At 38.4% G+C, this 22,570-nt stretch overlaps 1 protein-coding gene across 2 annotated transcripts in view; it reads right to left on the bottom strand.

Moving 5' to 3' along the window:
• PHLPP1 (PH domain and leucine rich repeat protein phosphatase 1) overlaps positions 1 to 22,570 on the bottom strand; it is a 253,822-nt gene that overhangs the window by 136,746 nt on the left and 94,506 nt on the right. For both annotated transcript variants that reach the window (XM_523952.7, XM_016933837.4), the window contains exon 2: positions 2,193 to 2,389. In XM_523952.7, coding sequence (XP_523952.5) covers positions 2,193 to 2,389 — 197 coding nt within the window. The remainder of the gene's footprint in view (positions 1 to 2,192; positions 2,390 to 22,570) is intronic.

The raw sequence follows: 22,570 nt of genomic DNA, 5'->3' as shown, positions 1-22,570 counted from the left end.
GAGCATAATAATCTTTCTGACCATCTCCTTCACATGTCAAAAGACTTTTCATCCTTCAAATTCCATCATAATTGCTACCTCTTTCATTACAAAATTCCCTCTTACCCGACAAAATGTAATCTCTCCTTCCATTAATCCCCCACAGTACCTTCCTGCACCTTTCTTACAACAGATATCATTGTGCCTACTTCATCTTCTGATACAAAATTATAAGCTCTTCAAAGGCAGGCAGGGTTATTTAGCTATGTTGGTATTTCTGGGGTGCCAAGCACAGTGCCTTCCCCAAAGAGGATACTGAATAAATAGTTATATTAGATTTGCCTATGCAAACACCCAGCATCACAAAGAGAGAGACTGTTGACCTAACAAAGCATCAAACATTAAATATCCATTTTTAATAACCTATAGTGGTAATACAGATGAGTATTTTTTCAGTAATCCATCCATCCACAGGGCAAAATCTTAGTATATCAGTCACTAACTCTTCAATGCTCCGACAAAAGTTAAGCAGCATTGGTTTCAAAATGAACGACTAAAATCGATCTAAATGCATCTTGCACAGCCTGACCAAAACCTATTTTTGAAAATGATCAAGTATTAGCCTTCTTGAAACTAGAATAGAGAGGAAAAAACTAACATAGGCTATTTATTCATAAGGAAAGACTACAAGAATGTGCTTGCTACACAGCAGTGAACAACAAAACCATTTATTACCATACACATGTGGTCTTACTTCCTTCACTTACAACCCTTGAAACAGATCAGACATTTAGACAACCAATTAACAAATGGTTTACTTAGGCCAGGCACAGTGGCTCACGCCTGTAATCTCAGCACTCTGGGAGGCCAAAGTGGGTGAATCACGAGGTCAGGAGATCAAGACCATCCTGGCTAACATGGTGAAACCCTGTCTCTACTAAAAATACAAAAAGTTAGCTGGATACGGTGTCATGCGCCTGTAGTCCCAGCTACTTGGGAGGCTGAGGCAGGAGAATCACTTGAACCCGGGAGGCAGAGGTTGCAGTGAGCTGGGATTGCGCCACCACACTCCAGCCTGGGAAACAGAGCAAGACTCCATCTCAAAAAAGAAAAAGAAAATATTTGCTTAATGTGCCCCCAAAGACCCATTTTCTCATCCAAATCCTAATTTCCATTTATTAACATATCACTTAAAAATCAAGAAATACTGACCTATAAGTATGGTGATGCTACCCTTACCAATGCTTGGGACTTTATAAATAACTCTGACAAAGAAAATAATGTAACATTTCCCCAAGTAATCTGGTTCTATTTTATAAATAATAGCAATAAAATAGTTAACATACCCAAAGCAAAGAAATCAGTAATGTCAAAAATATATCCGTTGCATCACATTTTCTCCGAAATGAGAAACATTTAAGATTCAAAATTTATAACTAGGCACTTAATAAACTAAAAATGCTAACCCCACTGATCACTAAACACAGATAGGGGAAAATGTGGTCAAAGACTTAAGCACTATAGACTCAAACCCTCCGCATGTGTCAATGTTTCTAAATTCACGAAATTAAGGATGAGTATACTCTACTAGAAAATGTATGCTTAAGATATCAACTCATAAGTAACGAATTTATCATCTAAACTCTGACATATGACAATAAAATTCTACCTATTTTCTGTCCAGTAGGTAAAATGCACATAACTAATGAAACAATAATCATCAAGGCCTCACATGAGCCAATGGCACTGTTTTTTCCCCACAGCTCCACCAACCGACAACACCCACAACAGGAACTGAATAAGACCTCAGATGAGTAAAAAATCATCTACCCCATATCACAGAAATGGCTCAAAGTAAGGTCCTTACTGATGGTGGGAAACCTGTTAGTATTTTGCTTGTTTTAAACTTACTTTTCGACCTGGCATGGTGGCTCACACCTGTAATCCCAGCACTTTGGGAGGCCGAGGTGGGCAGATCACTTGAGGTCAGGAGTTCAAGACCAGCCTGGCCAACATGGTGAAACCCCATCTCTACTAAAAATACAAAAATTAGCCAGGTGTGGTGGTGCACGCCTGTAATCCTGGCTGAGGCAGGAGAATCGCTTGAACTCAGGAGGCAGAGGTTGCAGTGAGTTGAGACCACGCCACTACAATTGAGCCTGGGTGACAGAGTGAGACTCTGACTCAATAAACAAACAAACAAACAAACTTACTTTTCCACCAATTAGTGGCAGAACATGCATCTTTCCGGTCAAGCTGTCTTTCACAGATGATACTATCAGGCAGGTCCCACACAGGATGACTTGGCGTCTTGTCCATCGGTTCACTGGCAACTGCATCTTGCCTTTACGGACATTATACATTCCTGAGAGCTGAATCCGTTCAGAGCTACCCGTGCTGTGAGGTTTTCCTGAAATAAACAGAAGCAAACATGTTATTCTTTTAAAATGGACCCTTTTCCTACTCATCTACATAGCAGATATATGAATTGGACAACAAGGGAATAATTCAAGGGAAAATTATAAATTCAATCTAATTTATAATTGAGATGACAACTGTCATAATGGAATTATGGTAAGAACTACAACTCCACATGTACACGTAACAATAAGTGAAGAGCCTTTTCCATAAAATCATAGGAAAACACCATTTTAACTCTTTGTTTTAACTGGAGGTTTCTTTTCTTTTTTTTTTGAGATGGAGTTTCGCTCTGTCACCCAGGCTGGAGTGCAGTGGCGCCATCTCGACTAATTGCAATCTCCGCCTCCCAGGTTCAAGCAATTCTCCTGCCTCAGCCTCCCATGTAGCTGGGACTACAGGTGCCGGCCGCCACACGACTAAATTTTTTGTATTTTTAGTAGAGACGGGGTTTCACCATGTTGGTCAGGCTGGTCTCAAACTCCCGACCTCAGGTGATCCGCCCGCCTCAGCCTCCCAAAGTGCTGGGATTACAGGCGTGAGCCACCACGCCCGGGTTGGAGTTTTATTTTCTTGCCTATCTTTCACAAGTTAATTTTACATTTGAAACGACTTCATGATGTTTATGAATGGTTAGATTTAAACACACTAAGAAGAAAGTATTATAGCCTGAGATAGGAAAATAACATCCAACATCTTACATTTAATAAAACTAATCAGTTTAATAAAATTAACTGCAGATTTTTTCCTCCTACAGATATTCAATGTATATTTACTGTAAAGGAAACATTAGAAAAGAAATATTTTTCTTAAAAAAACACTATTATTTCCTATTAGAAATACTATCCCAGCAATCCATGAAGAATGGGTCCTACAATGCTTATGACTCATGGTAAGGAGCACAGAGACAGAGAAATAAGCAATGAGGCTGAAAGGCAGAAAGAGATCTGAGAAAGGTCTGAAGAGTCTTTACTTCCCAAATGGAAACGAATTTGGCAGAATTAGTTAGGCAAGTCTTATCAACTTAATGGGAGAACTACTGTGATTGACATGAACATAGTGACAGTCATATAAGCAACCAGAAAAGTATTTCCCCATTTCTAGATACTGAACAGATAATTTCAGAGTACCAAAGCCTCTGCCCAGAGATAAGTTAATAAGAGATATATGTACTATAGTAGGACCCCAGTCAGGAATAACATATTTATTTAGAAGTTGGACTAGTTGCCAAGGGCTAGCAAAAGAAATAGGTTCAAGATAAATTATATTCTTATTAATATTAAAAATCAACATAAATACCAAGTGGTTTTGATACATGTCTAACACCTATTAGGGAACAGGAAGAACAACAGCTCTAAAAATAAATAACAAGAAACTCCAAAGAGTATCTGAACATTCCCAATACATACTTTGGGCACAGATGTTAGGAAATAAGCCACAGGTTCGAATTTCACTTCTTCTTTCTCCCATATCAAAATGTTTTATAAAATAAATACTTCACACTACAAAATTTTGCTGAGGCTGGGCCAGGATGAAGTATAACAGTGATTCAGCTACTTGAACCAGGTGCCCAGCAAACAGCTACACTGTTAGAGCTCTCACTGGAAAGGTACCATATTGTTTGTCTACCACATGTTAGTTTTCCCACAAATGAGTAGGAAGCCCAGAAGATTATTTAAAACATGTGAGATGTGACAGGCCAAGGGCTGCCAATGATGGATCAGATACAGTGATTCACATGTCCCATTCTGCACAAGTTCATTTATATCTAGAGAGGAAGATGCCGGGGTTTCCAGTCTAAGAGCTCCTTACTATATGACAGACTCTCTTCCTGTGGGGAAGAAGTAAGAGAGAAGAAAAGACAAAGAATAATAAAAATGAAAAGCAAGTGAAGGACTAAAAACAATGGACAATAGGCAACTGGGTTTCCAAACTCCAATTTCCTTGACATAATAAACTAATGCTAAAAAGGGATCTGATCTACACACACACACACACACACACACACACACACACACACACACACAAATGCAAAGAAGTAGGCATTTTATTCAGTCCATCAGAGAGTGGCTTCAAGAATACTTGTTAACCTGTCACATTTATGCAGTTCTATGAAGAACCAGAGACTGGAAGAAAAGGGAACAGGGGTACATAAGGGCTGGCCCTTCAATTCTCCAACTCCATATACATCCTACAGAAAGCCCCAGAGCAAATCACCAGACAGACTGGACAAACGCCAGAAGGGATCTTTAACAGAAGAGTATGGATACATCAGTAGATACTGGCTCTTTATTCCCTAGTCAGAAAAATTCCCAAGAGTTCTGAATTGTCCTGGAGCCCAACAGTCAGATCAGCCTGTCCTTGGAAAACCCTAGAGATCCCAATATGAATTAAATCCCTCTGGTCTTGCTCTGAATGAATTTCAATGTCCCTATTGTCTGTCCTCTCCCTGGGTGTACCAGATCAGACACATCCTTAGGACATGGCTGTGTACTAAGTGGGCCCTGGGGAATATGGAGATGAATGAGGTAATATATACCTAGACAATCACCCAGGTGCACCCTCCTTTTTATCAGACTTCTTGTTCTACGACATAAGGAATATTTTTGCTCTTCCTGCCAATTCTCAAAATTCTCAACTCAGAGGAATTCCAGTTGCCCTATTCTCTAATAAACACTGACAATACCAAAGTAACTCATGTCTGCCAGTTTAAAGCTGGGTCAGTTGTAACTTTTACTTTAGAAATGTTACTCTAATTCCCTACAGGCTTAAGGCATTTTTACATGATCCAGGAGGAAAAATAGACGTAAAAGCAAACATTTCAAGCTGAGACAGAAACATAACAACAGAGAGTGATTTGAAAACATATTCATATACTTTCTCTTTTACTTACGCACTTGGCACATAGTAGGTAAGGTGATCTATACTAGTCTATTTAAAAACCAGGCATGGGCCCACTTGTATAAAATTACAGCACAATGCTAAAGAATCAAACTAGAGCCTCTGGATTATTTTATTTTATTTATTTATTTTTTGAGACAGGGTGTCACTCTGTCACCCAGGCTGGAGTGCAGTGGCATGATCTCGGCTCACTGATACCTCCGCCTCCCAGGTTCAATTGATTCTTCTGCCTCAGCCTCCCAAGTACCTCGGACTACAGACGTGTGCCACCATGCCCGGCTAATTTTTGTATTTTTAATAGAGACAGGTTTCCCCATATTGGCCGGGCTGGTCTCAAACTCCTGACCTCGTGATCCACCCACCTCGGCCTCCCAAAGTGCTGGGATTACAGGCATGAACCACCGCGCCCGGATGGCCTCTGGATCTTGATTACATACTCAAGGCTCCTCTCCCACACCAAAATGACAGTTCTTATTTCACATAGTAAAACTGTTTTTTTAAAGAGGGGGCAAAAAAGAGCATCTAATGTCTGTTATAAGCCACTATGCTAGATGCTAGAGGTATCAAGAAAATGTTCTCTGCGCCAAATTGCTTAAAGCAAAATCTATAAAAATGTAGTCCAAAAACCATATAAAGCAAAACCTCTAAAAATGTAGTCCAAGGACCACGTATATTAGTATCACTTAGATTTCTGTCTACTACCGCAGCCCTAGATTTGAAACACTGGTAGCCAAGGCCTGAGACCTGCACTTCTGCAACCACAAATAGATGCTTATATTTTGTGACCATAAATCTAAAATAATAAAATAAGTCATTCCCCAAGGTCAGCTTATTTTCTAACAAATGTATTCTTCACATTCATGAATTCAGGATTTTAATTGTCATCTCCGTAAGTAAGCTAGTTCAATATTTTCATGTCATATAAAGCTACCTTAAAAATATGATGAAAGCAATGGACCTCCAGAAAAAGAAAACAAATAAATAAATATGCACAGACATCAGATTTGGCAGATAACTGTAGTAGATTTATTTGACCATACCCATGAGAATAAAGGATGGTGAAATCACTCAATAAAAAGAGCCTATTCCCATTTCTTTAAATCACATTCCAAACATGAAGAAGTGGTGGCTTAAAATTAATTTCTCCTATAGCCGAATTTACTCTTACAAAATTATTTCTACTTTAATTGGCTTGTCACTTTGCCTTTTATCTTTTTTATCTCTTCTTTCACATAGTTTACCTATCTCAGGAGGCCTAGCCTACCTAGCAAACTATTTAGACAGATAATATTTATCTTGATAGACATTTTTTCCAATAAAAAAAGCTGAGTATTATAGTGATAGGTCTACTGTAATTGCTATAATTAAAAATGTATCTGGGCCAGGTGCAGTGGCTTATGCCTGTAATCTCAGCACTTTAAAAGGCCAAGGTGGGAAGACTGCTTGAGCTCAGGAGTTCAAGACCAGCCTGAGCAACATAGTGAAACCCCGTCTCCATAAAAAAATTAGCTGGGATTGGTGGCAGGCACCTGTAGTCCCAGCTAATCAGGAAGTTGAGGTGAGAAGTCTGCTTGAGCCCAGGAAGTCAAGGCTGCAGTGCACTATGATTGTGCCACTGCACTCCAGAGCCTGGGAGATGGAATAAGACCTTGTCTTTAAAATATATATATTATATAAATATATATAATAAATATAATATATAATAAAATATAAAATAAATATAATATATATTTATATAATATATAATTTGGTTGATATATTTATATATATACATACATTGGTTTTTAAAGTATTTACAATTTTACATCAGAAAGCCAAAACTAACATCTTAACCAAAAAGTAAAACATTATTTGAGAAAGTACATATTGGGCTGGACACAGTGGCTCATGCCTGTAATCCTAGCACTCTGGGAGGCTGAAGTGGGTGGATTACTTGAGGTCAGGAGCTCGAGACCAGCCTGGCCAAGATGGCAAAACCCCGTCTCTACTAAAAATACAAAAAATTATTCAGGCGTGGTGGCAGGCGCCCATAGTCCTAGCTACTTGGGAGACTGAGGGAGGACAATCACTTGAACCCGGGAGGCTGAGGGAGGACAATCACTTGAACCGGGGAGGCAGAGGTTGCACTGAGCTGAGATTGTGCCACTGCACTCCAGCCTAGGTGACAGAGCAAGAGTCTATCTCAAAAAAAAAAGAAAGTATATATATTGGCTCATTTGACCACTGTTAAAAAAAATGGGGGGTGGGGGTGGTCCATTATAAGTAAAACTTTAAGAAAACTGAAGCAACATACTTTGTGTGCCTTTGCTGGGGTTGTTTTACATCCTGAATGGTTTAAACATTTATTTTCACAGTAAGACCTTGTCGTTTTTTTCAGAGCCAAAAAGTCATTGTTTTGTGAAGTATTTTTCTAGTGCCATGAATTGTTTTTGCAAAATGCTTTCTATGATAGAAACGTCCACCTTTTAAAAATCTTCCACTTTTTTTTACAGATTTATTAATGTATAAAAGACATATAGTAAACTACATAAAGTATAAAATAAGATATGATGTATCTACACACATGAAACCATCACCAGAAAATAAGTATATTGATCACTGCCGTTTCCTCATGTCCCATTGTGATTTCTCCCTCCCCCTATATCCCTCCAGAGTTCCTCCCGCGCTCAGGCAACTGCTGATCTGGTTTCTGTCACTTTCATCCATGTTGTTGCAAGAGTTCATTATTTTTTGTTGCTGAGTAGTATTACATTGTATGAATATACCACAGTTTAACCATTGATCTGCTAATGGACATTTGAATTGTTTACAGTCTTTTTTTTTTTCTATTTTGATGGAGAACACTGGTGTACAAGTCTTGGTATAGACAAATGTTTTGATTCCTCTCGGGTAAATACCTAGGATTGGAATGGCTGGTTTGTACCATTTTACATCCCCAGCACCAGTGCAGAGAGTTCCCGATGCTCCACATCCCTGTCAACATTTTTTTTTTTTTTTTTTTGAGACGGAGTTTCGCTCTTGTTGCCCAGCTGGAGTGCAATGCCATGATCTCAGCTCACTGCAACCTCCACCTCCCAGGTTCAAGCAATTCTCCTGCCTCAGCCTCCCAAGTAGTTGGGATTACAGGCAACCGCCACCACGCCTGGCTAATTTTTGTATTTTTAGTAGAGATGGGGTTTCACCATGTTGGCCAGGCTGGTCTCTAACTGCCCACCTCAGATGGTCCACCCACCTCGGCCTCCCGAAGTGCTGGAATTACAGGCATAAGCCACCGCGCCTGGCCCCCAGTCAACACTTTTAGCCATTCTAGTGCATATGTAGTGGTATCTCCCTATGGTTTTAAGTTGCATTCCCCTAATGACTAATCATCTTCTTGCAAGTTTGTGATCCGCTTATCTTCTTTGCCAAAGTAACTATTCAAATCCTGTGTTCAATTTTAATTGGGTTGAGTCCTTTACATATTCTTAACATAAATCCTCTGTCAGATATCTATATATATCTACATATACATGTAGATATATATATTTATGTAGATATATATATTTATGTAGATATATATATACATGTAGATATATATAGATATATATATTTGAGACAGTCTTGCTGTTGCCCAGGCTGGAGTGCAGTGGCACCATCACAGCTTGCTATAGTCTCAACCTTCTGGGGTCAAATGATCCTCCCTCCTCAAGCCTCCTGAATAGCTGGGACTACAGGTGCCCGCCACCATGCCTGGCTAGTTTTTTTCTATTTTTTGTAGAGACAGGGTCGCTATGTTGCCCAAGCTGGTCTCGAATTCCTGCACTCAAACAATGCTTCCACCTCGGCCCCCACGTGTTGGGATTATAAGCCTGAGTTGCTGTGCCCAGACTTCTGTCAAATATATGACTTGCAAATATTTTCTCCCAGTCTGGCTTACTTTTTTATTTTCTTGAGAGTATTTTCAGAAAGCAAAAGTTTCCATTTTAATAAAGCCTAATTATTTGATTAGTCTTTTATAGTTAGTGGTTTTTGTGTTGTACTTAAAAAATCTTCGACAAACCAAAGGCCAGTAAAATTTTCTCCCATGTTTTCTTCTAGAAATTTTATAGTTCTAATTCTTACATTTAAGTCTATGATCAATTTCAAGCAAAAATTTCTATTAACAAAATCAAGAAATAAGGCTGAGATTTGGTCTGGGTCTTCTTTTATGTTTGTTTTTATTTTTGGCAAAAGGCTACATCAATTTTTCTAAGACCACTGGTGAAATTCCTACTGAATTGCCTTGGTACCTGCAATAAAACTGAGTTGCCAATAGTTATATAGGTCAATTTATTGATTAGTCCTTCCATTACTCTATTTGTCTACCTTCATACTATCTTGAGTAGTGAATCTTTAAAATTATTTGTGAAACCAGTTGGTATAAATCCTGCTCTGTAAAAAAGCACAGTTACAATCTGGATGCCTTTTATTTATTTTGCTTATCTCATTGCTACAACCTTGAACAGAAGTGGTGAAAGCAGACATCCTTTCCTTTTTCCTGATCTTAAGGGGGAGGCATTCAAATTTGTGCCATTTAAAACACTATTGGCGGCCAGGCGCAGTGGCTCACGCCTGTAATCCCAGCACTTTGGGAGTCCGAGGCGGGCGGATCACGAGGTTAGGAGATCGAGACCATCCTGGCTAACACGGTGAAACCCCGTCTCTACTAAAACTACAAAAAAAAAAAAAAAAAAAAAAAATAGCTGGGCGTGGTGGCGGGTGTCTGCAGTCCCAGCTACTCAGGATGCTGAGGCAGGAGAATGGCATGAACCCAGGAGGCAGAGCTTGCAGTGAGCCAAGATCATGCCACTGCACTCCAGCCTGGACCACAGAGCGAGACTCTGTCTCAAAAAAAAAAAACCACTATTTTCTACAGATCCTCTATATTGAACTGAGGAAGTTTCCTTTTATTCCTAACTTGCCAAGTTATCTTTTTTTTCTAAATCAGAAAGGGATATTGGAGCTCCTCAAATGCTGTTTCTGCCACCAAGATGATTATGATGAATTTAATTGATAATATTTTGCTTTAAGAAACAGGGTCCTGGTCCATAGCCCACACTGTGCAGTACCACAATCATCGCTCTGTGTAACATCAAACTCCTGGGCTCAGGTGATCTTTCTGCCTCAGCCTCCTGAGTGGCTAGGACTACAGCTACATACCAGCATGCTCGGCTAATTTAAAAAAATTTTTTTTTGTAGAGATGGGCATAGTGGCACGCGCCTGTAATCCCAGCTACTCAAGAGGCTTGAGTAGGAGGTGGGAGAATTGCTTGAACATGGGAGGCAGAAGTTGCAGTGAGCCGAAACAGCGCCACTGCACTCCAGCCCAGGAGACAGAGCAAGACTCTGTCTCAAAAAAAAAAAAAGAACATACATTCTTATTATCCTTTTAATATCTACAGAATCTGTAATGATGTCACCTCTTTCATTTCTGATATTGGTAACTTGAGTCTTCTATCTTTTCTTGATCAGTTTGGTTAGAGAACTACCAGTTTTATTAAGCTTCTTAAAGGTTTTATATTCACTGATCTTCTTTTTCTTTTTTCTTTTTTTTTTTTTTTTTTTTTTGATAAAGGGTCTCACTCTGTCACCCAGGCTGCAGTATACTGATGCGATCTCGGCTCACTGCAACCTCTGCCTCCCAGGCTGAAGTGATTCTCCCAGCCCAGCCTCCCAAGTAGCTGGGACTACAGGCATATGCCATTATGCCCAGCTGACTTTTGTACTTTTTGTAGAGACAGGGTTTCGCCATGTTCCTCAGGCTCACTGATTTTCTGTTATTTTTGTTTCATTTATTTTTTTCATTGTTATTGCTTATTGCTTCTTTTACTAACATATATTTTTTCTTTTTTAAAGACAGAGTTTCACCATGTTGCCCAGGCTGGTCTCAAACTCTTGCACTCAAGTGATCTGCCCACCTCAGCCTCCCAGTGTTGGGATTACAGGCGTGAGCCAATGCACTGGGTCCATCTTTTACTAATTTTGAGATTCTCTTCTTTCTAAACACTGCTTAACTGCATCCCATAAATTCTGGTATATTGTGTTTTAACTTTTCATCCGTTCATAGTACTTTCTAATTTCCTTTTTATTTCTTCTATCACACATAGCTATTTTGGAAGTATGTAATTTAATTGACACGTATTTGAAGATTTTCCAGCTATCTTTCTTTTATTGGTCTCTGGTTTAATCCCATTGTGGTCAGAGAATGTTCTTTGTAGGAATTAATTTTTAAAATATTTTGTCCTCGCCTTGTCTTACAGTGCTGAATTAAAAACAAAATAAACTTATTATACTTGTTTTATAGTGTAAAATACAGTCTATCTTGGTTAATGTTTGTATTAGTTTTCATACTGCTATAAAAAACTGCCTGAGACTGGGTAATTTATTAAGGAAAGGGCTTTAATTGACTAACAGTTCAGCATGGCAGGGGAGGACTAAGGAAACTCACAATCATGGTAGAAGGGGAAGCAAAGCACCTTCTTCACAAGGTGGCAGGAAGGAGAAGTGCTGAGCGAAGGGGGATGAGCCCCTTATAAAACCATCAGGTCTCATGAGAACTCACTCACCATCATGAGAATGGCATCGGGGAAACTGCCCCCATGATTCAATTACCTCCATCTGGTCTCTCCTTTGACATGTGGGTATTATGGGGATTACAATTCAAGATGAAATTTGGGTGGGGACACAAAGCCTAACCATAGCAATGTTCCATATGTACTTGAAAAGAATGTGTATTTTGCTATTGCAGAGTGCATTATTCTATAAACTGAGGTCCAGTTGGCTAAGAGTGCTAGTCAAGTCTTCTATATTTTTAATAATTTTGTCTACACATTTTTTCAAAGATTGAGAGAAAGACATTGAAATGTTTTGCTATAATTGTGGATCTGTCTATTTCTGCTTGCAGTTCTACCAGCTTTTGATTTATTTATACTGAAGTTCTATTTAGGTGCATAAACATTTAGGATTGTTATATCTTCTTGATGTATGGATTGCTTTATCATTATAAAATGACCTTCTTTATCACTGATTATACTGTTTTCTCTAAAATCTACTTTCTCAATACAAATATAGCCACTCTATTTTTCTTACAATCAGTGTTACCAACATTTATATTTTTTCATCTTTTTACTTTGAACCTATATGGTCTTTATATTTAAAATGGGTTTCTTGGCCAGGCACAGAGGTTCACACCTGTAATCCCAGCACTTCGGAGGCCAAGGTGGGTGGATCACCTGAGGTCAGGAGTTCGAAAAAAGCCTGGCGGCCAACATGGTGAAACCCCTTCTCTACTAAAAATACAGAAATTTGCTGGGTGTGGTGGCAGGCACCTGTAATCCCAGCTACTCGGGAGGCTGAGGCAGGAGAATCGCTTGAACCCAGGAGGCAGAGGTTGCAGTGAGCCCAGATTGCACCATTGCACTCCAGCCTGTGCAACAAGAGTAAAATTCTGTCTCTAAATAAATAATAATAAAATAAAATAGGTTTCTTGTAGGCAGCAGTTACCTCTTTTTTTTTAATCTGATAATCTGTCTTTTAACTGAAACATTTACTCCTTTTACATTAATGTGACTGCTGATAATGTAAATATAGATGTGTTTGAATTGAAATTGACCATATTATTCTTTGTTTCCTACTTATCCCATCTGTTCTTTGTTTTTACTCATTTTATGCCTTGTTTTGTATTAACTGATTCCATTTTATCCCCTTGGTTGGCATATTAACAATTCATTCCCTCCTGCTCTCTTCTTAATGGTTGCATTATGGTTCATTATATACATTTTGAACACACAATCTACCTTCAAGTAATATTATACCACTTCATGAACACCATAAGTAGTACACTACAACAATATACTTCCATTTCCATTACCAATATAATATTGTATCACTTCATGTACAATTTAAGAACCTTAGAATAATACACTGCCATTTCCCTTCTCCCAGTCTTTGTGCTACTGTTGCCATTTGTTTGTTTCCTTACATGTTACTGACAGTGGTATGCATGAGTTGGTTTATACTCGTTCACAAGTTGGTTGTTGAACTTTCAGTAATAAATACTCAAAACTCATTACATCCTAATTATTTTACTACATTTTACTTTGTCTAACACATACATCTATTGTACATTAATGTTGGAAATACTATATAATGGTATATTACTGTGTATCTATTCCCAGCTCTGCATTTAGTGACATCATGTTGGTAGCTTGAAAACCACCACTGTGGCTGTATTTACAGCATGGAAATTGGCAAACGGTACCATCAAGGCAAAGAGGAGGTTGTTAACCATTTTCTGGCAGTCCAGTGGTTATAACCTCCCCCTTGCCCACCCACAATATACTATTGTTATCTTTACTAAAATAGCACATTACCTTGGAAGAGAATTTTTAAAATAAGTCTTTTATATTTATTATTTCCAGTGTTCTTCATTCCTTTATGTAGATCCAGATTTCCACCTGTTATCTTTTTCCTTTGACCTCAATGGCTTGACATTTCTTACGACACAGGTCTGCTGTTGATAGTCTTTCAGCTTTTGTAAATTTGAGAAAGTCTTCCTTTTCCTTTGTTTTTTCAAAAATATTTTCTTTTTGAGATGGAGTCTTGCTGTGTCACCCAGGCTGGAGTGCAGTGGCGCAATCTTGGCTCACTGCAACCTCTGCCTCCCTGGTTCAAGCAATTCTCCCTGCCTCAGCCTCCCAAGTAGCTGGGACTACAGGCATCCACCACCAGAGTAATTTTTATATTTTTTAGTAGAGACGGGGTTTCGCCATGTTGACCAGGTTGGTCTTGATCTCCTGACTTCAGGTGATCCACCTGCCTTGGCTTCCCAAAGTGCTGAGATTACAGGCGTGAGCCACTGCGGCTGGCCCAAAAATATTTTCACTGTGTACAGAATTCTGGGTCAAAGCTTTTTTCTTTCAGAATGATCTCTTCCACTGACTTCTAGTGTTCAATCTTTCTGTCAAGAAGTTTGGCCCGGGCATGGTGGCTCACACCTGTAATCCCAGCACTTTGGAAGGCCAAGGCAGGAGGATGACGAGGTCAAGAGATCAAGACCATCCTAGCCAATATGGTGAAACCCTGTCTCGGCTAAACATACAAAAATTAGCTGGGCGTGGTGGTGCACACCTGTAGTCCCAGCTACTCGGGAGGCTGAGGCAGGAGAATCGCTTGAACCTGGGAGGCGGAGGTTGCAGTGAGCCGAGATCTCGCCACTACACTCCAGCCTGGTGACACAATAAGATTCCGTCTCAAAAAAAAAAAAAAAAAAAAGTCTGTTGCCATTCTTAAGTCCTAGCATGTTCTGCATTCTGTCAGTGCTTTTTTAAAGATTTTTTTCTTTTTATCACTGGTTTTAAGCAATTTAATTATGCTTCTTAGCATACTTCATGTTTCATGTGCTCAAGGTTTGTGGAACTTAGATTTATGGTCAAATTTGATATTTTTTCAGCCATTATTTTAAATTTTTTTTCTGACCTCATAAGGCCTCTCCAGGGACTCCAATTACAAACACTTGAAGTTATCCCACAGTTCATTATGGGTTTTTTTTTTAATTCTGTATGTTTCATCGTTGGTAATCAATTACTGTATCTTCAAGTTCACTAATCCTTTCTTCTGTAGTGTTTGAGCTATTGTTAATCCCATCCAGTGTATTTTTCATCTCTATAAATTCAATTTGTGTATGTATGTGTGTGTATTTACCTACATATACACATATGCATTCACATACGTATGTATTTATCTTCCATGTCTCTCCTTAATATGCAAATGCTTTCTTTTATTTTCATGAATATATGGAACATAACTAAAATAGCTGCTTAAATGTCCTTGGCAACTAAGTCTATCATTTGTATCATTTCTGTGTTAGTTGAGTTCCACAGAGCCAGGCATGGTGGCTCACACCTACAATTCCAGCACTTTGGGAGGCCAAGGCAGGAGGATTGCTTGCATCCAGGAATTTCAGACCAGCCTGGGAAACACAGTGAGACGTCCATCTCTACAAAAAAGTACAAAAATTAGCTGGGTGTGGTGGCGTGCACCTGTAGTCCCAGCTACTCTGGAGGCTGAGGTCGCAGGATCATCTGAGCCCAGGAAGGTGAGGCTGAAGTGAGTCAAAGTCACACCACTGCACTCTAGCCTGGGCAACAGAGCAAGACCCTGTCTCTACTATTAAAATACTTAAATAGTTAAAAGTTCCCAAGACAACCTCATAGATTTGGCTAAATAAAAATGATAAATTTTCAAAGAGGCCTGGAAAATACTTTCGCAAAATATGGCAGAAATGATGTCTTATTTAATATAATAATTTTACAAAACAGTAACCTAATGGAAAAAAATAAAGATATATAAACAGGCAAGTTCATATAATAAGTACAAGTAGACAAAAAATATATCCCCCAAATTGCCACTGATAATAGTAAAAACTAAAACAAACTACAACCATTTACCACTTCTCTAATTGGCAAAGATTTCAAAAGACTAATAATACCCACCACTGCATAAAGTTTTAGAAAAATAAACAAACTTCCTTTTTTTATTATTATTTATTTTTATTTTTTTGAGACGGAGCATTGTTCTATCACCCAGGCTGGAGTGCAATGGCACGATCTCAGCTCACTGCAACCTCCGCCTCCCAGGTTCAAGTGATTCTCCTGCCTCAGCCTCCTGAGTAGCTGGGATTACAGGCACGTGCCACCATGCCCAGCTAAATTTTTTTGTATTTTTAGTAGAGACAGGGTTTCACAGTGTTACTTGGGCTGGTCTTGAACTCCTGACCTCATGATCCGCCCACCTCGGCCTCCCAAAGTGCTAGGATTACAGGCGTGAGCCACTGCACCCGGCCAGAAACAAACTTGTTATACATTGCTGATATGAGTGTACATTAATACAACCTTTCTGAGGGGCAATTTGAAAATAGGTTTCAAGAGCCTTAATTTTTGTACTCTTTTCAACTTCCAGACATTTAATCTAAGAAAAAAACTTAAATTCACAAAAATGTATGTAAAGAATACCCAATGTAATATTATTTATAGTGAAGAAACATTAAAAACCCTCCTCAACATTCAACAAAAGGAAACTGGTTAAAGTAGAATGCATCTATAATGCAATTATAAGAAATCACTTGAAACAATACTATTGATATGTAACTGCCAACCTGAAAAGATGGTTACCATAGAGTATTAACAGAAAAATGTCTGTTTTAGACTACAGGTATGTCATAATTCTGACACTGTAAATAAATACAATATGTATTCATTCAAATATCAGGAAAAGGGTAGCACAAATTTAAAGTTTAAGAACAGAACAAGTTTAAATATATGCCCACAAATTATTTTAAATTCTTTCCTTCAAGAGAGCACCTAATTCCACTTTCTTTGTGTCTGTACTGCACTTAGTGACTGGCTTCTAACAAACAAAATGTAGAAGAAGTGACAGCAGCAGCTTGTGAATTCTGAAACTAGGTCATAAAAGCATATAGCTTCCTCCTTCCTCTCTCTCTAGGATCACTCCCTCTGGGGAAGCCAGCTGCCCTGTATTGAGGATACTCATACAATCCTTTGAAAAGGCCAGCAAGGTGAGGAACTGAAACTTCCTGCCAACAGCCAGCAAGGAACTAAGGCCTCTTAACAACAGCCATGTGAGCAGGCCATATTAGAAACATCCTCAAGGCCGGGCGCAGTGGCTCACGCCTGTAATCGCAGCACTTTTGGGAGGCTGAGGCAGGCGATCACTAGGGTCAGGAGATTGAGACCATCCTGGCTAACACAGTGAAACCCCGGCTCTACTAAAAATACAAAAAATTAGCCGGGCGTGGTGGCGGGCGCCTGTAGTCCCAGCTACTCCGGAGGCTGAGGCAGGAGAATGGCGTGAACCTGGGAGGCAGAGCTTGCAGTGAGCCGAGATCGCGCCACTGCACTCCAGCCTGGGCAACAGAGCAAGACTCTGTCAAAAAAAAAAAAAAAAAAAAAAAAGAAACATCCTCCAGCCACGGTCAAATCCAGAGAACTCCAGCCCCTAGGGCCAGACCGCAAACTTCAAGATGGACCCTGATCCAGAACTACACAGCTAAGCCACTCCTGAAACTCCTGCATTCCTGACTCAGAGATAAATGTCTGGTGTTTAAACCACTAAGCTAAGCCATTCCTGAATTCCTAACTCAGAAATAAATGTTTGGTGTTTTAAACTACTAAGTTTTGGGGCAAAACCTCACAACTTTACTGTGTTGGTTTCACATAATTCTATTTACTGAACACAGTAAAACTTTAATAACCTACACTTCCCTAAAAGAGCCTACAAAATTTATAGGACTTTGTATAAATCTACTATAACTAGAAATGGTCAAAAACAAGAATAAGAACAACACATTAAGCAATCACAAGAATTTCCAAAATGTAAGAGAGTGAAAGTACTCATGATAAATAATGCAACAAAATCTAAGAAAAGTATGATCACTATATAAAGCTACTGGAAGAATTTACCATGTCCCTGGAGCTGAAAATGGTCGAATGAGTGAAAACACTCAACTCTCACCTCACCCTCTTTATCTTCAGAGCTTAGACTGATAAAACTCTAAAGCATGTTTCTTATTGCATATAAATCCTTAAATCCTTCTTCACTATGACCAGTGATAGAAAGAATGAATTAAATTACTTGCCTAGGGTCATTTCAAGAGCTAGGAGAAGGATTGAAATGACTCCGTAAGAGGTCTAGGGGAGCACTAAACTGCATCTGGGAATTCTGTCTCAGAGCTAAGAAGCTAAAAGAAGCTCAGCAAGGAGTGCTGGCAGGAGCTTTGAAACAGATTTAAGACTAGCTGCTTTTTAGCTAATGGAAATGACAACCAGCTGCTAAATAGATTTGGAAGGGTTAATTTATGCATCAGATCAAAATATATGAAGTCAACTGCCCAGTAAATCTTGCTTCTTACTGACAGCTATTCAATTTGATTAGGTTTATTTATATCTCCCAAATTACCATAGACACTTATCCTGGACAAATGTCATGCCCTGAACCTTTTGATAATCTCTAAATTCCTGAATATGCCTACAGATTACAGTTTTCTTTATAATATTGATTAACTGGTACCTGAAAAATAGTACCCCTTTATATCTCTAAAGATTCTGCAAACATAGGGCTAAAGTAATTAAAAAGGAAAAAAAAAATCCACCAAAGAAAATTCTCACATAAACTATAGTAAAATGAGCCATGAACTTTTAAAATAATACAAAATCAAAATCATAAACATGATCACTGATTGTATGTTTGTGTAGTGGTGCAGGAAATAATAAATTAAAATGCTGAAAGGGAAAGGCTGAATGAAGACAAGTTAGAACGAAAGGCTTCAAACCTGAGCATGTGCCAAAACCACCTAGAAGTCTTGCTAAAACAGAGATTGAGGGGCTCTGCCACTCAAGAGTTTCTCATTCAATAGTTCTGGGCAGGAGCCTGAGATTTTGCAGATGTTGCAGGTGTGGGGACCACAACTTGAGACCCACCAAGTCACAGTATTATGTTACTAACATAACTAACCAACTTGACCTGGTGGATCATCAGGATTTGGTTGATTATACTTAGACCAAAGAAGCAAGCAAATCAGGTCAGAGAGAAGAGTGAGGCAAACGTGGGGCATAATGGATGAGAGATCAGGTGCTGCCCAAACTTTCCACTCCCCTCTTTCTTCCTTCCTTCCTCCATCTCTCTTCCTCAAAAGGAACTAGATTCAGTTCTCAGGCATCTTTAAAGTTCCCTCCATTACACGATTCCATGGACAGATCACAATTATTCTTCAGTAGTCCCGAATGCCTGATGCTCACATCTCTTTTTGGGATGTGTATGTTTGGGATGTATGAGAAGGTATCTTCTTCAAATGTGGGTTTCATTACAATTTTGAATTCATACAGACCATAGCCCTTCCTCCCTTTTATGAGCTTCTTCAGCTCAGTTCCAGGAGCAATATATAGTGAGTTGGGGCAGCCTCCCACTATTAACTTCATATCTGGCAAAACATATTTGAAATTTGCAAAATCAACCTTCACTTGTCAGTTCAATGTCTTCACCATCTGTTACTTCTCACATTTCCTGTGCATAACTTCACACAATACCTTAAGAGTCCTTTCAGCATTTTCAAGTTTTCTTTCTTATTTGATGAGCAATATTTTCATTGGTTGGAATAATCACTGAAACACTTTCACTAACTTCTTGTTGCTGTCACTTCCATTGTAACAGATGGTAGACCTGTTCAGTTCCGTAGGTTTAGCTTCCACCACATTCAACATTCTGAAGTTACCTACAACTTCTATATTCCACCTAGAAACCATCACTTTTGTAGACTTCAGGATTTTAATCACCGCCTTCCCAGCTGAATTTATTTTTGTGGTACTTTTCCATAGAAAAAAAAAAAAAGGTCACAGGCACAAAAGTTAAAGTGTGCAATGTCATGAGCAAGGAGACACAACTGAACTTCGCTGAAACTATGAAGCTGGGCAGCAGGCCTCACTCAGGGTGGGCTTAACTCAAATTTCAGCCTCAGAAAAATTACCAGTTACACTCTGTCATGAGGATTTAGAGGCCTTAGGAATGACTCAGTGTTAACTCTTGGAATGTCTAAGGTCCAGTATACCCCTATTTACTCTTAACTCCTCTAAAGGAACAAACATACGTAGCTACCTCCTTTAGATAAGAACTATGACTGTGTCAGAGGTGATGCACACTGCTGTGGGTGTGGAAATCAGGATGATGACGCTAGACAGCTCCACAGCTCCAACTGAGTCAAGTTTTCACTGTGACATGCTTTTATCAGGAGTGCTGTGGTGTTTCTTCTGAGCATACACACACTCCTAAGTATATAATAAAATAAAAATTCGAAAGCCAAGCATGAATGATTTTGGGATAATCTATACCACTGTTTCTCTCTCTTCAAACGGTGAAAAAGCAAACTATATTTCCATTTTCTTTGCTGCAAACAGACTTCGGCCAAGATGACTTCAGACAATGATTAAGAGCCACGTCCCTACAATCATATAAGTCCCAATATAATTAAAAATTCTTTTCCAGTGGTTCTAACTAGGAGGTTGGGTTATAGAGTTTACTTTCTACTGTGTAATACACAGCTATTGTTTAAATTAGTCTTTTATAAACAAAAATTCCAAGAGCAAAACAATTTCCTAAAAACTTTATGTTCCACTCCTCTCTACTGCATTAGATAATAATCAACTCACTGCCCTTTTCCCTACAAAGCTGATCACATTAAATATGTTGAGTCTGGATTCAAAAGTTCAAAAAATGACCTTAAGAAGCTATCTTGTATAGACATGACATCAGAAAAATACCTTAAACCCATTCCAAATAGATGGCTTCTCTCAACTTATTAGGAATCTCTTTAAAAAATTATAAAACCTCCTATAATTAGCCTATTACTAAGATTTACCTTTTGGAAATTTTAGAAGCTTTGTTTTAAAACTTCTTAGAACCACACACAAAATCCATAGAGTTCTCACTTAAATGTTTTCTAATTACTATAAATACAGCCCCATTAACAAAAGTTTAAAAGAAAAGGAAGTTAAAAAAAAAAAAGACACAACAACATAACCATAATCCTACTATCTTCATAGTAAACGGTTTGGTGAATTTTCGTCCATTTTAAAAATTTGCATACCTTTTTACATAGTTGTAATCATTACATATACACAACTTTACATCCTGCTTTAACCCCTTCACACACCTTTGTATCATACACACCTTTCTAAGTTGTCATTTTATATCTAAAGGACTGCAAAATATTCCGTAAGTTATCATTTGTTTACCAGTTTCTTTATTGTTCAAGATTGTTTCTGATCTTTTATTCTATAAACTGCTAGGTCAAATAGCATGAATTTTCTGACTCCAGATCCCTATTTAATGTTACCATTTCTTTCTAGCCAGCAGCTCTAAACCAGCTATCAATCAAAATGAGCAAAAATAAGCATGTTTCTACTACTGAATTATTTTTCCCACAGGAATGAGCAACTTTTCCGGACATTCTCAAACCCAGCAAAACACCAATAGGTTTTTCCAATCCTTGCCTCTGTCTTCACATCACCTTTTTCTCTATATCTCCATGTGTCCTCTTTGTTTCTTATAAGGACCAGTAATTAGATTTAGGGTCCATTATAATCCAGTATGATCTCATCTTAACTAATTATGTCTGTAAAGACCCTAAGGTCACATTCTGAGGTTTTAGCTGGACAGAATTGGGGGACAATAAACTCCTACACTACTGACCTCCGATCTAAATAAGTCTAATTTTCTTTGGTTTTACAACGTTTTTATTTTTAATTAAATAACTATTTACGGTACTACCTTTGTTCAGTATTGCTTTCACGTATTTTCAATATAATGCAGTGAGAGTACAGTAGTCCCCCTTATCCATGATTTCGCTTTCTGTGATTTCAGTTACCCACAGCCAACCTGAGTCAGAACATATGAATGGTATAGTAAGATATTTTCAGAGAGAAAGAAACCACGTACATATAACTTTTATTATGGTATACTGTTATAATTATTCTATTTTATTCTTAGTTATTGTTGTTAATCTCTTACTGTGCCTAATTTATAAATTAAATTTTATCACAGGTATGTTTATATAGGAAAAAACCCTAAGTATAGTATATTCAGGGTTCAGTACTATCCCCAGTTTCAGGCATCCACTGGGAGTCTTGGAACAAATTCTCCCAAGATAAAAGAGGAACACTGTATTAAGATTACCACAAAAAAAAAATTACTTAATCACTAAATCTTACCTGAGATCAAGCACTTCTTACCAGCAAAGCTCCAAATAGATTGCTAGGGAAATATGGCATTTTGACTTTTAAATATTAAAGTCAAATGCCCCAGAAGACCAAAGTATCATGCCTCTATGCACTATATCTGGAAATTCAAACTACTATAGATACACAAAGGAGACAGTGATTTTTGTCTGTAGTAGGGCAATTTCTTGACTAAGGTCCAATCATCAGTGTATGAGTAGATTGTACCAGTGTTACCACTTCAGCTCTAAGTTAAACAAGTCTTGCTGTTTATTTAACTAGAGAAGCTCTCTTAGCACTCAGAAAAGACTTAAAAACCACGAAGATGGACCCTGCTGACTATCACAATCTTACACATTCAACAGTCTTATAAACTTTTGCAACCTACTCACAACACCAAATAGAGCTAGTATCCACCAATTAAATAAACCAACTGGAAAGTGAACTAAAATGTTAACACATGTACAAAA

Source organism: Pan troglodytes, chromosome 17, assembly GCF_028858775.2.
Source record: "Pan troglodytes isolate AG18354 chromosome 17, NHGRI_mPanTro3-v2.0_pri, whole genome shotgun sequence".
Lineage (NCBI taxonomy): Eukaryota > Metazoa > Chordata > Mammalia > Primates > Hominidae > Pan > Pan troglodytes.
This window is presented reverse-complemented; position numbering and strand designations above follow the sequence as displayed.